The sequence below is a fragment of the Schistocerca gregaria genome, chromosome 8, assembly GCF_023897955.1.
Source record: "Schistocerca gregaria isolate iqSchGreg1 chromosome 8, iqSchGreg1.2, whole genome shotgun sequence".
Classification (NCBI taxonomy): domain Eukaryota; kingdom Metazoa; phylum Arthropoda; class Insecta; order Orthoptera; family Acrididae; genus Schistocerca; species Schistocerca gregaria.
The window spans coordinates 202,569,943-202,586,040 of NC_064927.1; the positions used below are offsets into that span (position 1 = coordinate 202,569,943).

General features: G+C 39.5%; 1 protein-coding gene across 2 annotated transcripts in view; it reads left to right on the forward strand.

Annotated features, from left to right (window-relative positions):
• The first annotated feature begins 1,819 nt into the window (after nt 1-1,819).
• LOC126284688 (WD repeat-containing protein WRAP73-like) overlaps nt 1,820-16,098 on the forward strand; it is a 75,141-nt gene continuing 60,862 nt past the window's right edge. The window contains exons 1-2 of one of the 2 annotated variants that reach the window (XM_049983809.1): nt 1,820-2,158; nt 15,764-15,946. In XM_049983809.1, coding sequence (XP_049839766.1) covers nt 2,003-2,158; nt 15,764-15,946 — 339 coding nt within the window. In that variant the 5' untranslated portion in view covers nt 1,820-2,002. The remainder of the gene's footprint in view (nt 2,159-15,763; nt 15,947-16,098) is intronic. The other variant, XM_049983810.1, reaches the window with a different exon arrangement.

A 16,098-nucleotide genomic window follows, 5' to 3' on the forward strand; every position in this document is an offset into this window, starting at 1 on the left:
GTGAACTTCCATTCTCTTGTCGTCAAAATAACTTTAATTCCCCTTTTTGCGACTGCTCCCACTGAAAATAAATTTTTGTGTACCTTACGAATATATAATGAGTTTTCCAACGTACAAGGTTGCTATTTGCCCTCAAAATACCTTCTGCTTTGACGATCGAGTTGTCTCAAATTTGAACAAATCAGTCATCCGACTGAATTAGCTTAAATGTGTTGAACGACTCTTTGCGTGACATCGTTTGTTTTGACGCAGCACTGTCAACTAACCAAATGTTTTCACAACCTGGAGCGAAACCATATGCATGTTCTGCACTCAGAGTTTGGTGCTCAGACGAATTAGTTTTCTTATTAAGTTCTTCTTAAAGTTTCTGCACTCGGGTTTAAAATGTCCTTTTTTGAGACAGTGATAACATTCAACGTCTTCTCTACTGACCAACTTAGACGCACTAGCGGTATATGAACTGAATTTGCATGTTTTGTCCACATTAACTGCTGCCAAGACTGTTGGGTTTTCATCATATTGTAAAAGTTTTGTTCTTCTTTCAATAACCTTAAAGTCAAGTTATCAAACGTTTGTTGACCTTCAGCACACAAGTTCCAGGCAGTTGAAAAAATTGCAAACCTTTCTGGCAGACTTAACAAAATTTTAGCGATTTTGTAACAGATTCCCCAATATCAGCTAATGCTTGTACCAATGACTCGACTGATGTGCTGTGCGACTGTGTCTGTTGGCGACATTCTGTAATCCAAAAATTTTGTTCTTCAAGGCCATTTTATTAACTGCGGGTCGTTGTTCATGAATAGCCTTTAGTCTAGCCCACATTTCCGCTGTATTTGTGCACGTCGTAGAAAATTGCAATTGGTCAAATTCCATAGCAGTAGATAGAATGAGCATCGCCTTCGCATTTAAGTCGTCCCAAGCGGTTTGAATCTCACCAGCTTCATCTGCCCTCGATTTCCCCTTGAGGATATCGTGCACTTTTTCAGCACGAGAAATAATATGCAACTGATATTTCCACAGTTGGAAATTTTCTGGATACTGTACGTTTTCAATTTATCCATCTTCGTGTAGTCTGAATGTAAGTCAAATTTATAATAGTTCCAAACAAAAACGGAGATTTTCCACAATAGACCAGCGAAATACGACGGTCCCAGAACTTGAGCGTCACGGTTCACGCTAGTAAAACTCCGATAAAAAGCAACGAATTCACAGAACAAAACAAATACCGTAAGTATGCATTTGCCCGGGCTCGTAACCTGATGTCTTTAATTATGTTTGGCAGAAAATCACAGAGCGAAATACGGTAAATTGGAGTGAAAGTAACTTATTGCTCCTTTCTTTATTGCAACCAAAAGTTACACCGTAACCGTAACAACAAAACAAAAAATAAAAACAAAGATATAATTTTATGTCACGCAACACGGCCGCACACAGAATGAACATAAATATCTGGCGCATTCACACCACGAAAACTGAAAATGAAGCCACTAAAAAAGAAAGTCAATACAACATGCTCTGGTCTCGCGGTTCTAGGCGCGCAGTCCGGAACCGTGCGACTGCTAAGGTCGCAGGTTCGAATCCTGCCTCGGGCATGGATGTGTGTGACGTCCTTAGGTTAGTTAGGTTTAAGTAGTTCTAAGTTCTAGGGGACTAATGACCACAGCAGTTGAGTCCCATAGTGCTCAGAGCCATTTGAACCATTTTTTAACAACATGCTCACTGCTGTCAATAAACCACGACCATGAGAACGTCTCTCTCTCTCTCTCTCTCTCTCTGTAGAAAAATTAAAGCATAATTCCTGTTTTGAGCAATCGTCAGAAATAATTTGGCAAGAGAACAAACTTGTGACGCTCTAACTTACATCGAGAAGCCTGTGTTTTCCCGCACACGAACCAATCACTACTTCGTAAAGTGGCGGGACGGACATCCTTGTCAAAAGTTGTTTACAATTTGCTAGCCGAGTGTTTTGTAGTGTTGCTACCGATGTCAGCTGAAATTTGCCATGAGATTTTCTCAGACGTTTAGGACAAGTGGGTGGCATTGTCAATTGTCAACTAATGGGGGATTCATCGCTAGCGCACACCAACATCAGCTCGTAGTTAGAAGGTCAGAAACCGGCGAAATTGTTCAGTCCTTTACGTGTGATGACGCTATTGAGGTTAGTATGTGAGATGTTTTGTGCGATTTGCGTATTAATGTTAACTGTGACGAATAAAGTAGTAGAACTTTTCATCTTTTGTAGTCCTGTCTTCCTCAGTTGCGTCTATTATTACGGTACGTTGATAATATTTACTTTCTGACAGCAACTGAATGAAACACAATTTTAGTTTCGCTTTTATTTTCTGCAATGCATCTACAGTGGCAGGTTGCATGGATGATTTCCTACAAATTACGCTCATTTTGCATTTTTGGTGTTGTCATTGTTCTTCTTGTAAATGCCAATTTGCGGGTTTTCCCCCACATTTCACAGCACTATGTACTTGACACTTGTTTCGATGCAAGTGTCAAGTCTATATATGAGTCTATATTAAAAACAAGTTCCAGTACAGGTGAGCTCTAGAACGAGAAAACTACCAAAGAGAAACAATGAGTTTTTTATGGTTGGGTCCAGGGAATCTCCTTCGCCATCAGTGCCCGCTCCCAAAACCATCAAGCAGTTAGCATCATGTGTTTGTTAGCCAACGCCAAGTAAAAGAGTAATTCACACTTGAGGAGTTCACAAACAGATATGAAATTGCAGAACAATCAGTTTTAATAAATACCATGCTTTTTAAGAAATTATATTGATAATTTGAATATTCTTTTAGGAAAGAACAAAAACATTACATTGTATGTTAAAGAATTTTGGTTAAGTGAAGATCAGTTCGATTTGTATATACCACCTGGCTAACTTTGGTATTGCTAACAGCCTTTACACATGACCAGAATTTCTTTGGGTTCTGTGAAAGCTCACTTGATAATATTTTGCTACAGTAGTCACTGAAGGCATCGCACATTGCTGCCTTAACAGCCAAATTCATTTCATTCAGGATTTCTCTATCTATAGTCTATGCTTTGTTTTACACATGCAGTAATCTCTGTTTCTTTAGCAGTTTCTTTACAGTGACTGTATACCATGGAGGTTCCCTCCCATTATGAACTGTTCTACTGGATACATATCTGTCTACAAACGTGAGCCAGAGATCCCGTACATGTTCTTGACCTGTGCTGAAAGTTTCAAGTTTCTCATTTAGGTTCCTCTATTGCTACTGAGTCATAAGGATGCTATCTCTCCCCTATAACATTCTGAACACGTTTTGTCTGCATATGAATGGAAAGGGGTTCATTTAAGTAATATTATAAAATCAATTATAAAATTAAGCAGCTCAAAAGCAGAAGACATTTATGGTATATCTAATTTTGTTTTTAAAGAAAAGTAAGAGTCATACTAGCCTACTGTCTTTGTTTACTTATAAATTGGATATTTACTAGTGGTTGTTTTCCAGCATGTTTAAAAATAGCAATGAGCACACTTGTACACACAATCTTCTCCAGGACACAGTTAAATAGTATTGGTGATAATCCATCACTCTGTTGCCCACCTGTCTTGAGTTTAAATGGTTGGAACAGTTCTCCCATAAACTTCACTTCGGGGGTTATGCCTGTTAAGGTTTCTCTGATAATGTTTTTGACTCCAAATTCTCTGATGATCCTATCTAGGGTCTGTCTATTCACTGAGTCAAAGGCTTTTTGAAGTCAATGATGGATACCACTATATTTTTGCCATTCAGCAGTCGTGTTGGATTGTTGATTTCAAATTAAAAAGCTGTTCAACACAGGAGTGACCTGTTTGGACCTACCCTGTTATTCTCAAAGTTTTTATCTAGGATTCCTTCAATTCCATTCAGCAGTACTGTTGAGAAGATTTTGTAGGTGGGTGGGAGTAGTATCAAGCATCTGTAGGTTTTCACCTTTCTGATGGAGTGGGTGGATCAGTGCCATTTTCCATTCATCTGGCAGTTTTTCTGTCTCCCATTGCTGGAATATTCTGTGTAAATTGTCAATGATTCTCTGTTTTGCCCTTTTCAGCATTTCTACTGATATTGAGTCTTCTCTGATCGCCTTCTTGTGTTTGAGATATTTTAGGGCTTCTTCTATTTCTTCTTTTGTTGGTCGTGTATCGTCTTCTAGGTTCTCAGGAGGAGCCAAAAGTTCCAGTTTGGTGGCTGGAGATGGGCAGATGAGCAGCTCCTCGTTGTATCTGGCTTGTGTATTGCAATATTCTTGAGTGTTCAATCCAGTTTTGCCCTGTTCATTTCGGAAGCTTATGCTTGGCAGCTGGTATCCTTTGAGCTTGTCTTTGAAAGTTTGAGAGGAATCTCTTTTGTTATTTTTTGTGGAGTTGTTCTGAAAATTTTGTAATTTTGCATTCTCAAGTGATCATTTTACTCTGCGGAATATCCTTGCTGTTTCTTTTCTCTGTTTTCTGAATTGTTCCCAGTGTTCCGTATTTTCTGAACTTCTCCATCTTTATCATGTGTTGACTCTCTCTTCAAATGCTTTGTCACATTCATCATTCCACCAGATTGTCCACTTTGTCTTTTCCGGGCAGTGTGTTTTCTTTGTTGCTTCATTGGTCCCTGTATGGAAGTGTAGCCAGGTCTCTGTTCTAGAGGCGTGGTTTTCTTGTATGAAGTTATTTATAACGTCTTGATTGATGTTCGTTATATTTGGGGGGGGGGGGGGGGGAGGAGGGGTTTCTCTTTCGTTTTGGTGGGAGAAAACACATTTTAACTTTGGAGAGGTAGTGATCAGAGTCGAATTTACCATTTCTGATCACTTTAACATTCATCACTTCTCTATTGTTTGTCCTGATTATTGCTACACAATCTAATTGGAATTCTCTTAGGTTGGAATTTGGAGATAACCATGTCCTTGCTTTTCTTGGGAGTTTGCAAAAATGAGTTGACATTAGCTTCAACTGGAAAGTTTTTCAGTGTCCAGTGAGCCTTTCTCTGTTCTGATTTGTTCTCCTGTGTGCTGGATAGTCTCTCACTATGTCTCTATACTTTCCTTCTATCCTAATTTGTGTGTTGAAGTTCCCAGAAGGATTTTTATATAATTCAAAGGTATATGGAAGATTTCTCTTTCCAGCAGATCCCAGAAGTCATGTACAGGGTGATAATAATTAAAGTTACACTTTCAAAATACTGTACAAATAACACCACTGATCAGAATGACGCCAAATTGCAATGAAATAGTATTGGAGAAGGAGAAAAACGTATGGCCGAAGGAAAAAAATAGTGTGAAAATTGATCAGTGGATGGCACTGTATGCATCAGAGTATGTAAATGAAAACACCTCATGTGCACGACCTATTGAACTGGGTACACATCTTTTCCTCCTTTCACATCTGAAAAGTTCACCATGACTTTCTCAATGCAGGATCACGCTCTGCTTGTATAGCTGCATTACAAAAATGATGAGTGTGCACACATCACTCTGCAGAAGTTCCAGACACTGAAGTGTTTGAAAAGTGGCATTTGTCCGATGACTGCCGTGGGTCTAGAAAAAATGATACGGAAATTCGAAAAGACGGGTTCCTTTGTCTGCAACACGGGGGAAATCAATAATTCGACATCAGTGGAAGCAGTGGCCACAGCAGTGCAGGAGGAGATGAGTGGTGGTGGTGTGCAAACGTGTAGTGCATGGAGAATTGCCCAAACATTGGACATACCTGTGAGCATGGTGCGTAAAATCCTACGAAACATCCTCCTTTGCTTTCCATTCAAAATTACCTATGTGCACCAGTTGCTTCCTGACGACCTGCCAGCAAGAGAGACCTTTGCTTCAAAATTTCATGCTCACATTGAAGTGGCCAATGATTGGCCGTCGTAGATTTTGTGGACACATGAAGCCTACTGCTATGTCACAGGATATGTCAATGCATAGAACTTTGAATATGGGCGACGGAAAATCCACATGCACCAGTACCAGTTTATCCTGAAAAGATCACTGTATGGTGCGGGTTTACGACATCATTTATCATAGGGCCGTATTTTTTTTTTTTTTTTGAAGAGACAGGTGCTTCTGGTCCTGTTACCTATACCATCAGTGGTAAGCACTGTGAGTGTCTTTTACACAACCATGTCATTCCAGCTCTCCAACAGGGTGGATGTGATCATTTTTATTCAAGATGGCTCACTGCCGCACATTGCAAATCTGGTGAAGCAGCTGCTGAAGTGCCATTTCAGAAGTACTAGAATTATCAGCTGCCATTTCCCTACAGCCTGGCTGTCCTGATCACCTGATCGTAATCCGTGTGACTTCTGGCTGTGGGGCTATCTGAAAGATGTTGTGTTCTATGTTCTGACTTAGCTGCACTGAAGGCACGCCTTGCGCAACGCATTCTGAACGTGACCCTGGAAACGCTTTGGTCAGTCATGAAACATGCTGTTTCTCGATTTCAACTTATTGCAGAAAACATTGGATGGCATACTGAACATGTTTTGCGCCAACCACACAGAAATTAATAATCCGATTTGATTTTGATTTATACTTTTTATGTAGTTTTTGACCTCGGGGACAGTTAAAAACCAAAGTGATTGATGCTTTTTATGCAGTTTTTGGCGTCAGGACAATTAAATACTGATTTTTCCCATCCTATGTGATATGACCCCCCCATGAACCATAGACCTTGCCGTTGGTGGGGAGGCTTGCGTGCCTCAGCGATACAGATGGCCGTACCGTAGGTGCAACCGCAATGGAGGGGTATCTGTTGAGAGGCCAGACAAACATGTGGTTCCTGAAGAGGGGCAGCAGCCTTTTCAGTAGTTGCAGGGGCAACAGTCTGGATGATTGACTGATCTGGCCTTGTAACAATAACCAAAACACCTTGCTGTGCTGGTACTGCGAACGGCTGAAAGCAAGGGGAAACTACAGCCGTAATTTTTCCCGAGGACATGCAGCTTTACTGTATGATTAAATGATGATGGCGTCCTCTTGGGTAAAATATTCCGGAGGTAAAATAGTCCCCCATTCGGATCTCCGGGCGGGGACTACTCAGGAGGACATCGTTATCAGGAGAAAGAAAACTGGCGTTCTACGGATCGGAGCGTGGAATGTCAGATCCCTTAATCGGGCAGGTAGGTTAGAAAATTTAAAAAGGGAAATGGATAGGTTAAAGTTAGATATAGTGGGAATTAGTGAAGTTCGGTGGCAGGAGGAACAAGACTTCTGGTCAGGTGAATACAGGGTTATAAACACAAAATCAAATTGGGGTAATGCAGGAGTAGGTTTAATAATGAATAAAAAAATAGGAGTGCGGGTAAGCTACTACAAACACCATAGTGAACGCATTATTGTGGCCAAGATAGACACAAAGCCCATGCCTACTACAGTAGTACAAGTTTATATGCCAACTAGCTCTGCAGATGATGAAGAAATTGATGAAATGTATGATGAGATAAAAGAAATTATTCAGGTAGTGAAGGGAGACGAAAATTTAATAGTCATGGATGACTGGAATTCGTCAGTAGGAAAAGGGAGAGAAGGAAATATAGTAGGTGATTATGGATTGGGGCTAAGAAATGAAAGAGGAAGCTGTCTGGTAGAATTTTGCACAGAGCATAACTTAATCATAGCTAACACTTGGTTCAAGAATCATAAACAAAGGTTGTATACATGGAAGAATCCTGGAGATACTAAAAGGTATCAAATAGATTATATAATGGTAAGGCAGAGATTTAGGAATCAGGTTTTAAATTGTAGGACATTTCCAGGGGCAGATGTGGACTCCGACCACAATCTATTGGTTATGACCTGTAGGTTAAAACTGAAGAAACTGCAAAAAGGTGTGAATTTAAGGACATGGGATCTGGTTAAGCTGAAAGAACCAGAGGTTGTACAGAGTTTCAAGGAGAGCATAAGGGAACAATTGACAGGAATGGGGGAAAGAAACACAGTGGAAGAAGAATGGGTAGCTCTGAGGGATGAAGTCGTGAAGGCAGCAGAGGATAAAGTAGGTAAAAAGACGAGGGCTGCTAGAAATCCTTGGGTAACAGAAGAAATATTGAATTTAATTCATGAAAGGAGAAAATATAAAAATGCAGTAAATGAAGCAGGCAAAAAGGAATACAAACGTCTCAAAAATGAGATCGACAGGAAGTGCAAAATGGCTAAGCAGGGATGGCTAGAGGACAAATGTAAGGATGTAGAAGCTTATCTCACTAGGGGTAAGATAGATACTGCCTACAGGATAATTAAAGAGACCTTTGGAGAGAAGAGAACCACGTGTATGAATATCAAGAGCTCAGATGGCAACCCAGTTCTAAGCAAAGAAGGGAAGGCAGAAAGGTGGAAAGAGTATATAGAAGGTTTATACAAGGGCGATGTACTTGAGGACAATATTATGGAAATGGAAGAGGATGTAGATGAAGACGAATTGGGAGATAAGATACTGCGTGAGGAGTTTGACGGAGCACTGAAAGACCTGAATCGAAACAAGGCCCCCGGAGTAGACAACATTCCATTAGAACTACTGACGGCCAGTCATGACAAAACTCTACCAGCTGGTGAGCAAGATGTATGAGACAGGCGAAATACCCTCAGACTTCAAGAAGAATATAATAATTCCAATCCCAAAGAAAGCAGGTGCTGACAGATGTGAAAATTACCGAACTATCAGTTTAATTTGTCACAGCTGCAAAATACTAATGCGAATTCTTTACAGACGAATGGAAAAACTGGTATATGCGGACCTCGGGGAGGATCAGTTTGGATTCCGTAGAAATGTTGGAACACGTGAGGCGATACTGACCTTACGACTTATCTTAGAAGAAAGATTAAGAAAAGGCAAATCTAAGTTTCTAGCATTTGTAGACTTAGAGAAAGCTTTTGACAATGTTGACTGGAATACTCTCTTTCAAATTCTGAAGGTGGCAGGGGTAAAATACAGGGAGCGAAAGGCTATTTACAATTTGTACAGAAACCAGATGGCAGTTATTAGAGTCGAGGGGCATGAAAGGGAAGCAGTGGTTGGGAAAGGAGTGAGACAGGGTTGTAGCCTCTCCCCGATGTTATTTAATCTCTATATTGAGCAAGCCATAAAGGGAACAAAAGAAAAATTTGGAGTAGGTATTAAAATTCATGGAGAAGAAGTAAAAACTTTGAGGTTCGCCGATGACATTGTAATTCTGTCAGAGACGGCAAAGGACTTGGAGGAACAGTTGAACGGAATGGACAGTGTCTTGAAAGGAGGATATAAGATGAACATCAACAAAAGCAAAACAAGGATAATGGAATGCAGTCAAATTAAATTGGGTGATGCTGAGGGAATTAGATTAGGAAATGAGACACTTAAAGTAGTACAGGAGTTTTGCTATTTAGTAAGTAAAATAACTAATGATGGTCGAAGTAGAAAGGATATAAAATGTAGACTGGCAATGGCAAGGAAAGCGTTTCTGAAGAAGAGAAATTTGTTAACATCGAGTATTGATTTAAGAGCCAGGAAGTCCTTTCTGAAAGTATTTGTATCGAGTGTAGCCATGTATGGAAGTGAAACATGGACGATAACTAGTTTGGACAAGAAGAAAATAGAAGCTTTCGAAATGTGGTGCTACAGAAGAATGCTGAAGATAAGGTGGATAGATCACGTAACTAATGAGGAGGTATTGAGTAGGATTGGGGAGAAGAGAAGTTTGTGGCACAACTTGACTAGAAGAAGGGATCGGTTGGTAGGACATGTTTTGAGCCATCAAGGGATCACAAATTTAGCATTGGAGGGCAGCGTGGAGGGTAAAAATCGTAGAGGGAGACCAAGAGATGAATACACTAAGCAGATTCAGAAGGATGTAGGTTGCAGTAGGTACTGGGAGATGAGGAAGCTTGCACAGGATAGAGTGGCATGGAGAGCTGCATCAAACCAGTCTCAGGACTGAAGACAACAACAACAACATGTGATATGACCTTGCGTGATGGATGGGCTTACATAACTAACAGTATCACACCTGTACACCCACACACACTGAGTAGTAAAGTTTGTTTAACATCAAACGTACACCTTTGGCATTGTTGTATGATTCATTTGTCTATTAAATGATGATAATTATAGTGCCATCTAATGCTGCATTTTTTAACTTTTTAGTTTTCTTCTGCCATATGTTTGCCCTTTCTCTGATTATATTATGTTGCAATTTGACATCATTTTAACCAGTGGTGTTATTTCTACAGCAGTTTGAGAGTTTGACTTTAATTGTAATCACCATGTACTTTCTGTGGGTTCTTCTTGTTTTTGCACTTGATTGTCAGTATGAATAATCTCTCAGATTTTGATGAAAACTTTATGATGCTGTTCACTATGGCTTTGCTTATGTAAAAGGCAGTCCCCTGGAGAGGGGTGTTAATCATTATCTTTATTGCAGGCTTTCCTTTGACTATTCTATAGTGCTGTGTGTCTATGATGTGATTGTCCAGGAACCAGGTCTCTTGTACAGCGAGATCTGAATTTCTTGGTTATCCAGGAGCTTTTCCATTTTTTTTCTGTTTCCTGACTCAGAAGAGTGAATTTATGTTTATGGTCCCAATGAAGTATTTCTTCCTAAATTTCAGTTTGGAAAGTGTTTCAAAACACTCTGACACATGTCATATGCAGGTGGTGGGACTCCCCACTTGTAATGGTGGATTCCTTTTTCAAGTTCCTCTCATTTAGCAACATTTCCATTCTGCATATGAAATTGTTTTGTGTAGGTGGAGGAAATAAATTCCAAAGAAAGATCAGATTGTTGGTCCAAAGTGATTGTTTTTCGTAGTTTACTCCACTTGCTTGTTCCACTCTCTCACCTGTTGGGAACTGTTTTTTTATGAGGTCGTTACTTCTCCCCCTCCTCCTCCCTCATCTCTTGCAAATGGAGCTCCAGGCTAGGGACCGGCATAGCAGAGTTAAAATGTCTGTGTTACATTTTTTACCTTTTTTGTCATTGCCAATCTTACAATTGTTTGGGAACTAGTTTTGATTAATTTTATGACAGAAATTCTAGTACAGTATATGTTCAGTAATTTTTTTTCATTGTTTCATTATTGTCATGTAAGTTATATTGGATCTCTGTATAATTTGACACATTCCACATCCTTAAGATTCACAATTCATTCGCTCCCTTGCTCTACGGAACACTAAATAAATAAACAAAAGAGAGAAATAAGCATTATTTATATTTCCAAATGATTTATGTGACACAGCGCATCTGTTGTGTTCATGTTGTTCCAAACTTGAAACTGTTACTTTTGCTTTAATGGCTTGCTTGATCCACAAGATATTTTCTTTTGTTTTACGTGTCTATATCTGCAACAATTTTTGCTGTTCACTTAAGGGCCTCATTCTGTGTAATCTTCACAAGTAAAGGAGAGTACTCACCGAAAAGCAGAAGCATTGTCATTAACAGGTGCATGAAAAAAAGATAGAAAACTTGCTAGCTTTTGGACGCACGTGTGCGCGCGCAGACACACACACACACACACACACACACACACACACACACACACACCTATGCCCCCACTTGAGCCGACTGGACGTAAAGTGCCAGTGGTGCATTTGAGTGTGTGAACTATGATGGGGTGGGGGATTGTATCAGGTAGGTGGGGGAGAATCGGGCAGAGGGATGGGGAGTGAGTGGCTAGAAGCTTGCAGAAAGGCAACCAGTTTGCCAGCTAGGAATGCAGGAGTGAAGGTAGGTAAGTGCACATTCTAGACATGGGATGCACAGTTGTTGGAGCCAATGGGGAGTGATGTAAGCTGAAGGTGACATGGGGATGTGTACTGTTGGTGAGGGTGACAGGATGGAGGAAGAGAGAACTTGTTGGGTGAAAAGTGTGGAGACAGTGAGACATCTGAGGACCCTAGTCCAGCTGCCAAAATACAGCACTGTATATCCATATAAGTATATAGTTCTGGCAACACCGGCCATGACCTCCATCTTCTGTGCGGATGCACACATATTCCCCGAACTCTTACAGGACTTGGTAGGAATGTCTTCCACGAGTAATGAGTGTGTTGGGGTGGGACACTACGAATGTAGTGTGTGGAGGACCATATTCTCGTTCTCAGAACGCATTGAGGCTGTGGCCCGACAAAAATAAAATCTTAAAAAAATCAGATGTGCCCCTGAGAGTGTGTTCAGATCATTGGTGTTAATGTTGTACTTTAATGACATTGCAAACAATATTAACGGTAACCTCAAAATTACTGCAGATGACACCATTGCCTATAACAAAGTACTATCTGAAAGAAACTGCACAAATATTAAGTTGGATATTGAGATTTCCAAGTGATGCAAAGATTTGCATCTTATTTTAAATGTTCAGAAATGTAAAATTATGCACTTCACAAAATGAAGTATCCTATGATGACAATCAGAAGTTCACAATTGGAATTAGTCTACTCATACAAAAAACCTGGGTGTAACAGTTTATAAGGAAGTGGAACAGAGTAATCAAAAAGATCAGTTGTAGGTCAAGCGGGTGTCGGCTTTTAGCCATTGAAGGAATACTAGGGATGTGCAATCACTTTACAAAGGAGGCTGTTTGTGAAATACTCATATGACCTGTCCAGCGTTCCAGATCCATAGCAAACAGGACTAAAAGAAGATATTGAATATATATAAAGAAAGACAACAGGATTGGTCGCAGGTCTGTTTGAACCATAAGAAAAGCTTATGGAGGTTTTGAAGAAAATTAACTGGTGGTCACTTGAAGGTAGATGCAAACTATGTAATAAAAGCCTATTTACATATTTTCATGAGGCAACTTAAAGTAATGAGTCCAGGAGTATTCTACAACCACTAGCATGATGCTACTGTAGGTATTGCAAGGATAAGATTAAACTAATTACAGTTTGCACAGACACCTTTAAGAAATCCATCTTCTCTCATATGTTTGAATGAAATAGAAAGAAACACTATTTATTGATAAATGAGAAGTACTCTCTGCCATGCACTTCATAATAGTTTGCAGAGTACAATTGTGGGTGTAAATGATTACCTCCATTGAAATTGAATGTGGAAGGAAATTATGAAGTCTTTCTAAAGTCATTTAAGAGAATGCACCAGTGCATAAACCTACATCACTGTACTCCAGAAGCCACTGTACTGTGAGTGTGAGATAGTATGTACTTCGTCAGTCAGTCATCCCCCCTCCACCTCTTTTCCCCTTTTCCTGTTCTGTTTTTGAATGATGTTCAGGAAAAATGAATGATGGTAAGCCTCCATATCAGCTCAAATTTCAGTGATGATCCCCATGATAATCTTGCAATACATATGTACGAGGGGACTTTGAGCCCTCTTGGAATTTACACTCATGGTATTTTAACAGTAAACCTCTTAATGATGCACAGTGCCTCTCTTGTACCATCTGTCACTGAAATTTGGTGCTTGTTTAGGTGACATATAACAACTCTATAACTCTCACTTGGGATACATTTATGTATGATTGTTTCACCATGTTAGAACTTGGCAAGTCATTTGGAACTCCTAGAATGTGCTGAATATATTCACAAAGCTGGTCTGATACTTCCTAGGCTCATGATTTGTTCATTAGGTTACAGTGCAAGACCATCCTAGGAGTTATAATGTAGTGACTACTTGACTTTGTGGACAAACTTGGGAAACTGTTTTCCACAAGTTTGCTGTTTGTAGAATCTGTATTGATTCCTAAAGAGGAAATTTTTGTTCTTCAAAGAGGACATGAGCATAAAGTGTCCCTTAACTCTGAAAGAGTTAGATGGCAAACCTTTAGTTTGTGCATTTGTCAGATGACTTGTGTCTTTACCAATCATTGGAATGCTTTGTTGCTCCAGCTCTTTTGCATTAGCTATATTGAATTATTCTGGTGTTTCACCACCTTCAGTTATCTTTCCTTCAAGCCGTTTTAGATGACTTCCTATTCTGCAATCACTTCAAACATCGGTCTTTTCAGTGTGTATGCAATGTTCAAAAGGGGCTGTTTTAAACCCTTTTGCAGTGTCCCTTTTCTGGAAGAGGAATTCATTATTTCATCCTATTGTTCTCCCTCTCTCTGCCAGAATAAGTGAGTGACTGTATGGATGACACTGATTCATTTATTGACATTCCTTAACAGCAGAAGTCATAATTTTTTTCATTAAAGCAGCCATAAAATTTACACCTGTGACTCACCTGAGCATTTCCGTCTTTCACACCATTGCATGACGTGTAGATGTTTACAGCATATTGTACTATATTTTTCAACTGTATCCATAATACCCCACATCCTCATCATCAGAGATGTTTGATGTTGGTTGCTCAGATAATTTGCAACTGTTTTCTATTGCGCTGGTTAAGAAGGAATATTTTGTTGCCTATTGTAACATCCCTTTTGCTATTTGGTGTCATTGATGCTATAATATCCTTAGTGCCACATATCATGCTTATGGAATATTTACCTTAAAAACTGTATGCATATGACGGATACTATTTATGTATATGCTTTGTGTGGAGAGCCCACCTGAACTCTATTTAATAGGACTCTGCAATAATCCTGTCAATAGTGGAATCAAGAAATCTGCAGGTGAGATCATTGCATAATTGTCAGAGTTTCTCGTTCAAGCTCTCTACTTGATTCTGAACAGGAGAACAATGATTGTTCGTGGACAAGGTGCTGCAGATTAAGTCAAGAAGGGGGCTATGATGATTTGTAGAGGCAAGTGCTATGCCGGAGCCAAGGTAGCCCCCTAAGGGCTAGCAACCCATATTACACCACAGAGGCCAGGGTTGTCTATGTCCAAGACGTACCAAAAGCTCCATGGTAAACACTGGCTTTTTACATACAAGATAATGGAAACAGACATTCTAAGCACTACTTCCTGCAGGGGGAGCTCAGGACACAGCCTGCAGAAAGTATCAGTAAGCCAAAAATTGGCTGGTTACAGCTATTTAGGGGCTTTTACGTGTGTGTGTGTGTGTGTGTGTGTGTGTGTGTGTGTGTGTGTGTGTGTGTGTGTGTGTGTGTGTGTGTTAGTTACCACGAACCTTTGTGGAAAATTAGAAGTGACCTTTTGTTTGCCTCAATTCTCAATTAGGATACTTTTACTGGCATCATTATTGTTACCTTTCTTTCGTTTTTCAGTCATCAACCTTGTAAACTTACATAAATAAAAGCTGTGTTTGTGAAAAATTGCAAATTGTCAGTCACAACAGTAAGTACTTAGAATTTCAGTAATTTGCAAACACTGAGCTATTGTGTAAAAATGTTCCTCCATTAGGCTGAGATCTGCAATGCAAAAATTTTTGAAGAGTTACAATTTGTAGTGATAGTTTTATGTTCAGAACTAACAAAATGAGATTAAACAAGGCAGCATTTATCAAATTAGGAAGGTAGCAGTAGTATTGCTTCAAAGGACTGCTACAATGAAATGCAGTAATTCGGGATATCACCTGGTTAATTTGGATATTTTACTTCATTGTTGATGGACTGAAGTCACTGACTTACAACTGTATAGAACACACTATGCCAAAATGCATCCCTTTATGGCAACTTGATCAAATTTATTAACTAATTTCCATAATGTCATACATGAGAAAAATATGGATAGTATGAAATAGGATAGATTGCTACTAGATGTACCTATCTTTCACTCAATGCTTGATCTATATGGTTACCTGCAATCTATCTTATTTCATTTTGTAAGAAAAACTGTGGTGGATTGTATGTTTTTTCACTGGCAAATGTTTTACTTTCCAGTCCCATTGTTGATAAAGCTTTTTTTTTTTTTCTGCAGAAAATTGCATGGTCACCGGATTCTGAATACTTGCTGTGTGCACTCTACAAGAGATGCAGAGTGCAGATATTTTCCCTTACAGATTGTGACTGGAGGTGCAGAATAACAGAAGGCACAAGTGGCCTCATAGATGCTTTATGGTGTCCTGATAGCAGACACATTCTGACCATAGGTGAATTCTATGTAAGTTTTTCTATCCGTCTAGCTTCATAAAAAATTTTAATATTGCAATGTTCTGAATGAAGTGTGAATAATGACCAAGAGAGCCTATTTAGCTTTTAGCCGAAATACTAAATGTAAGAAGTATTCATGACTCCTAGGCTTTGTACATTAGA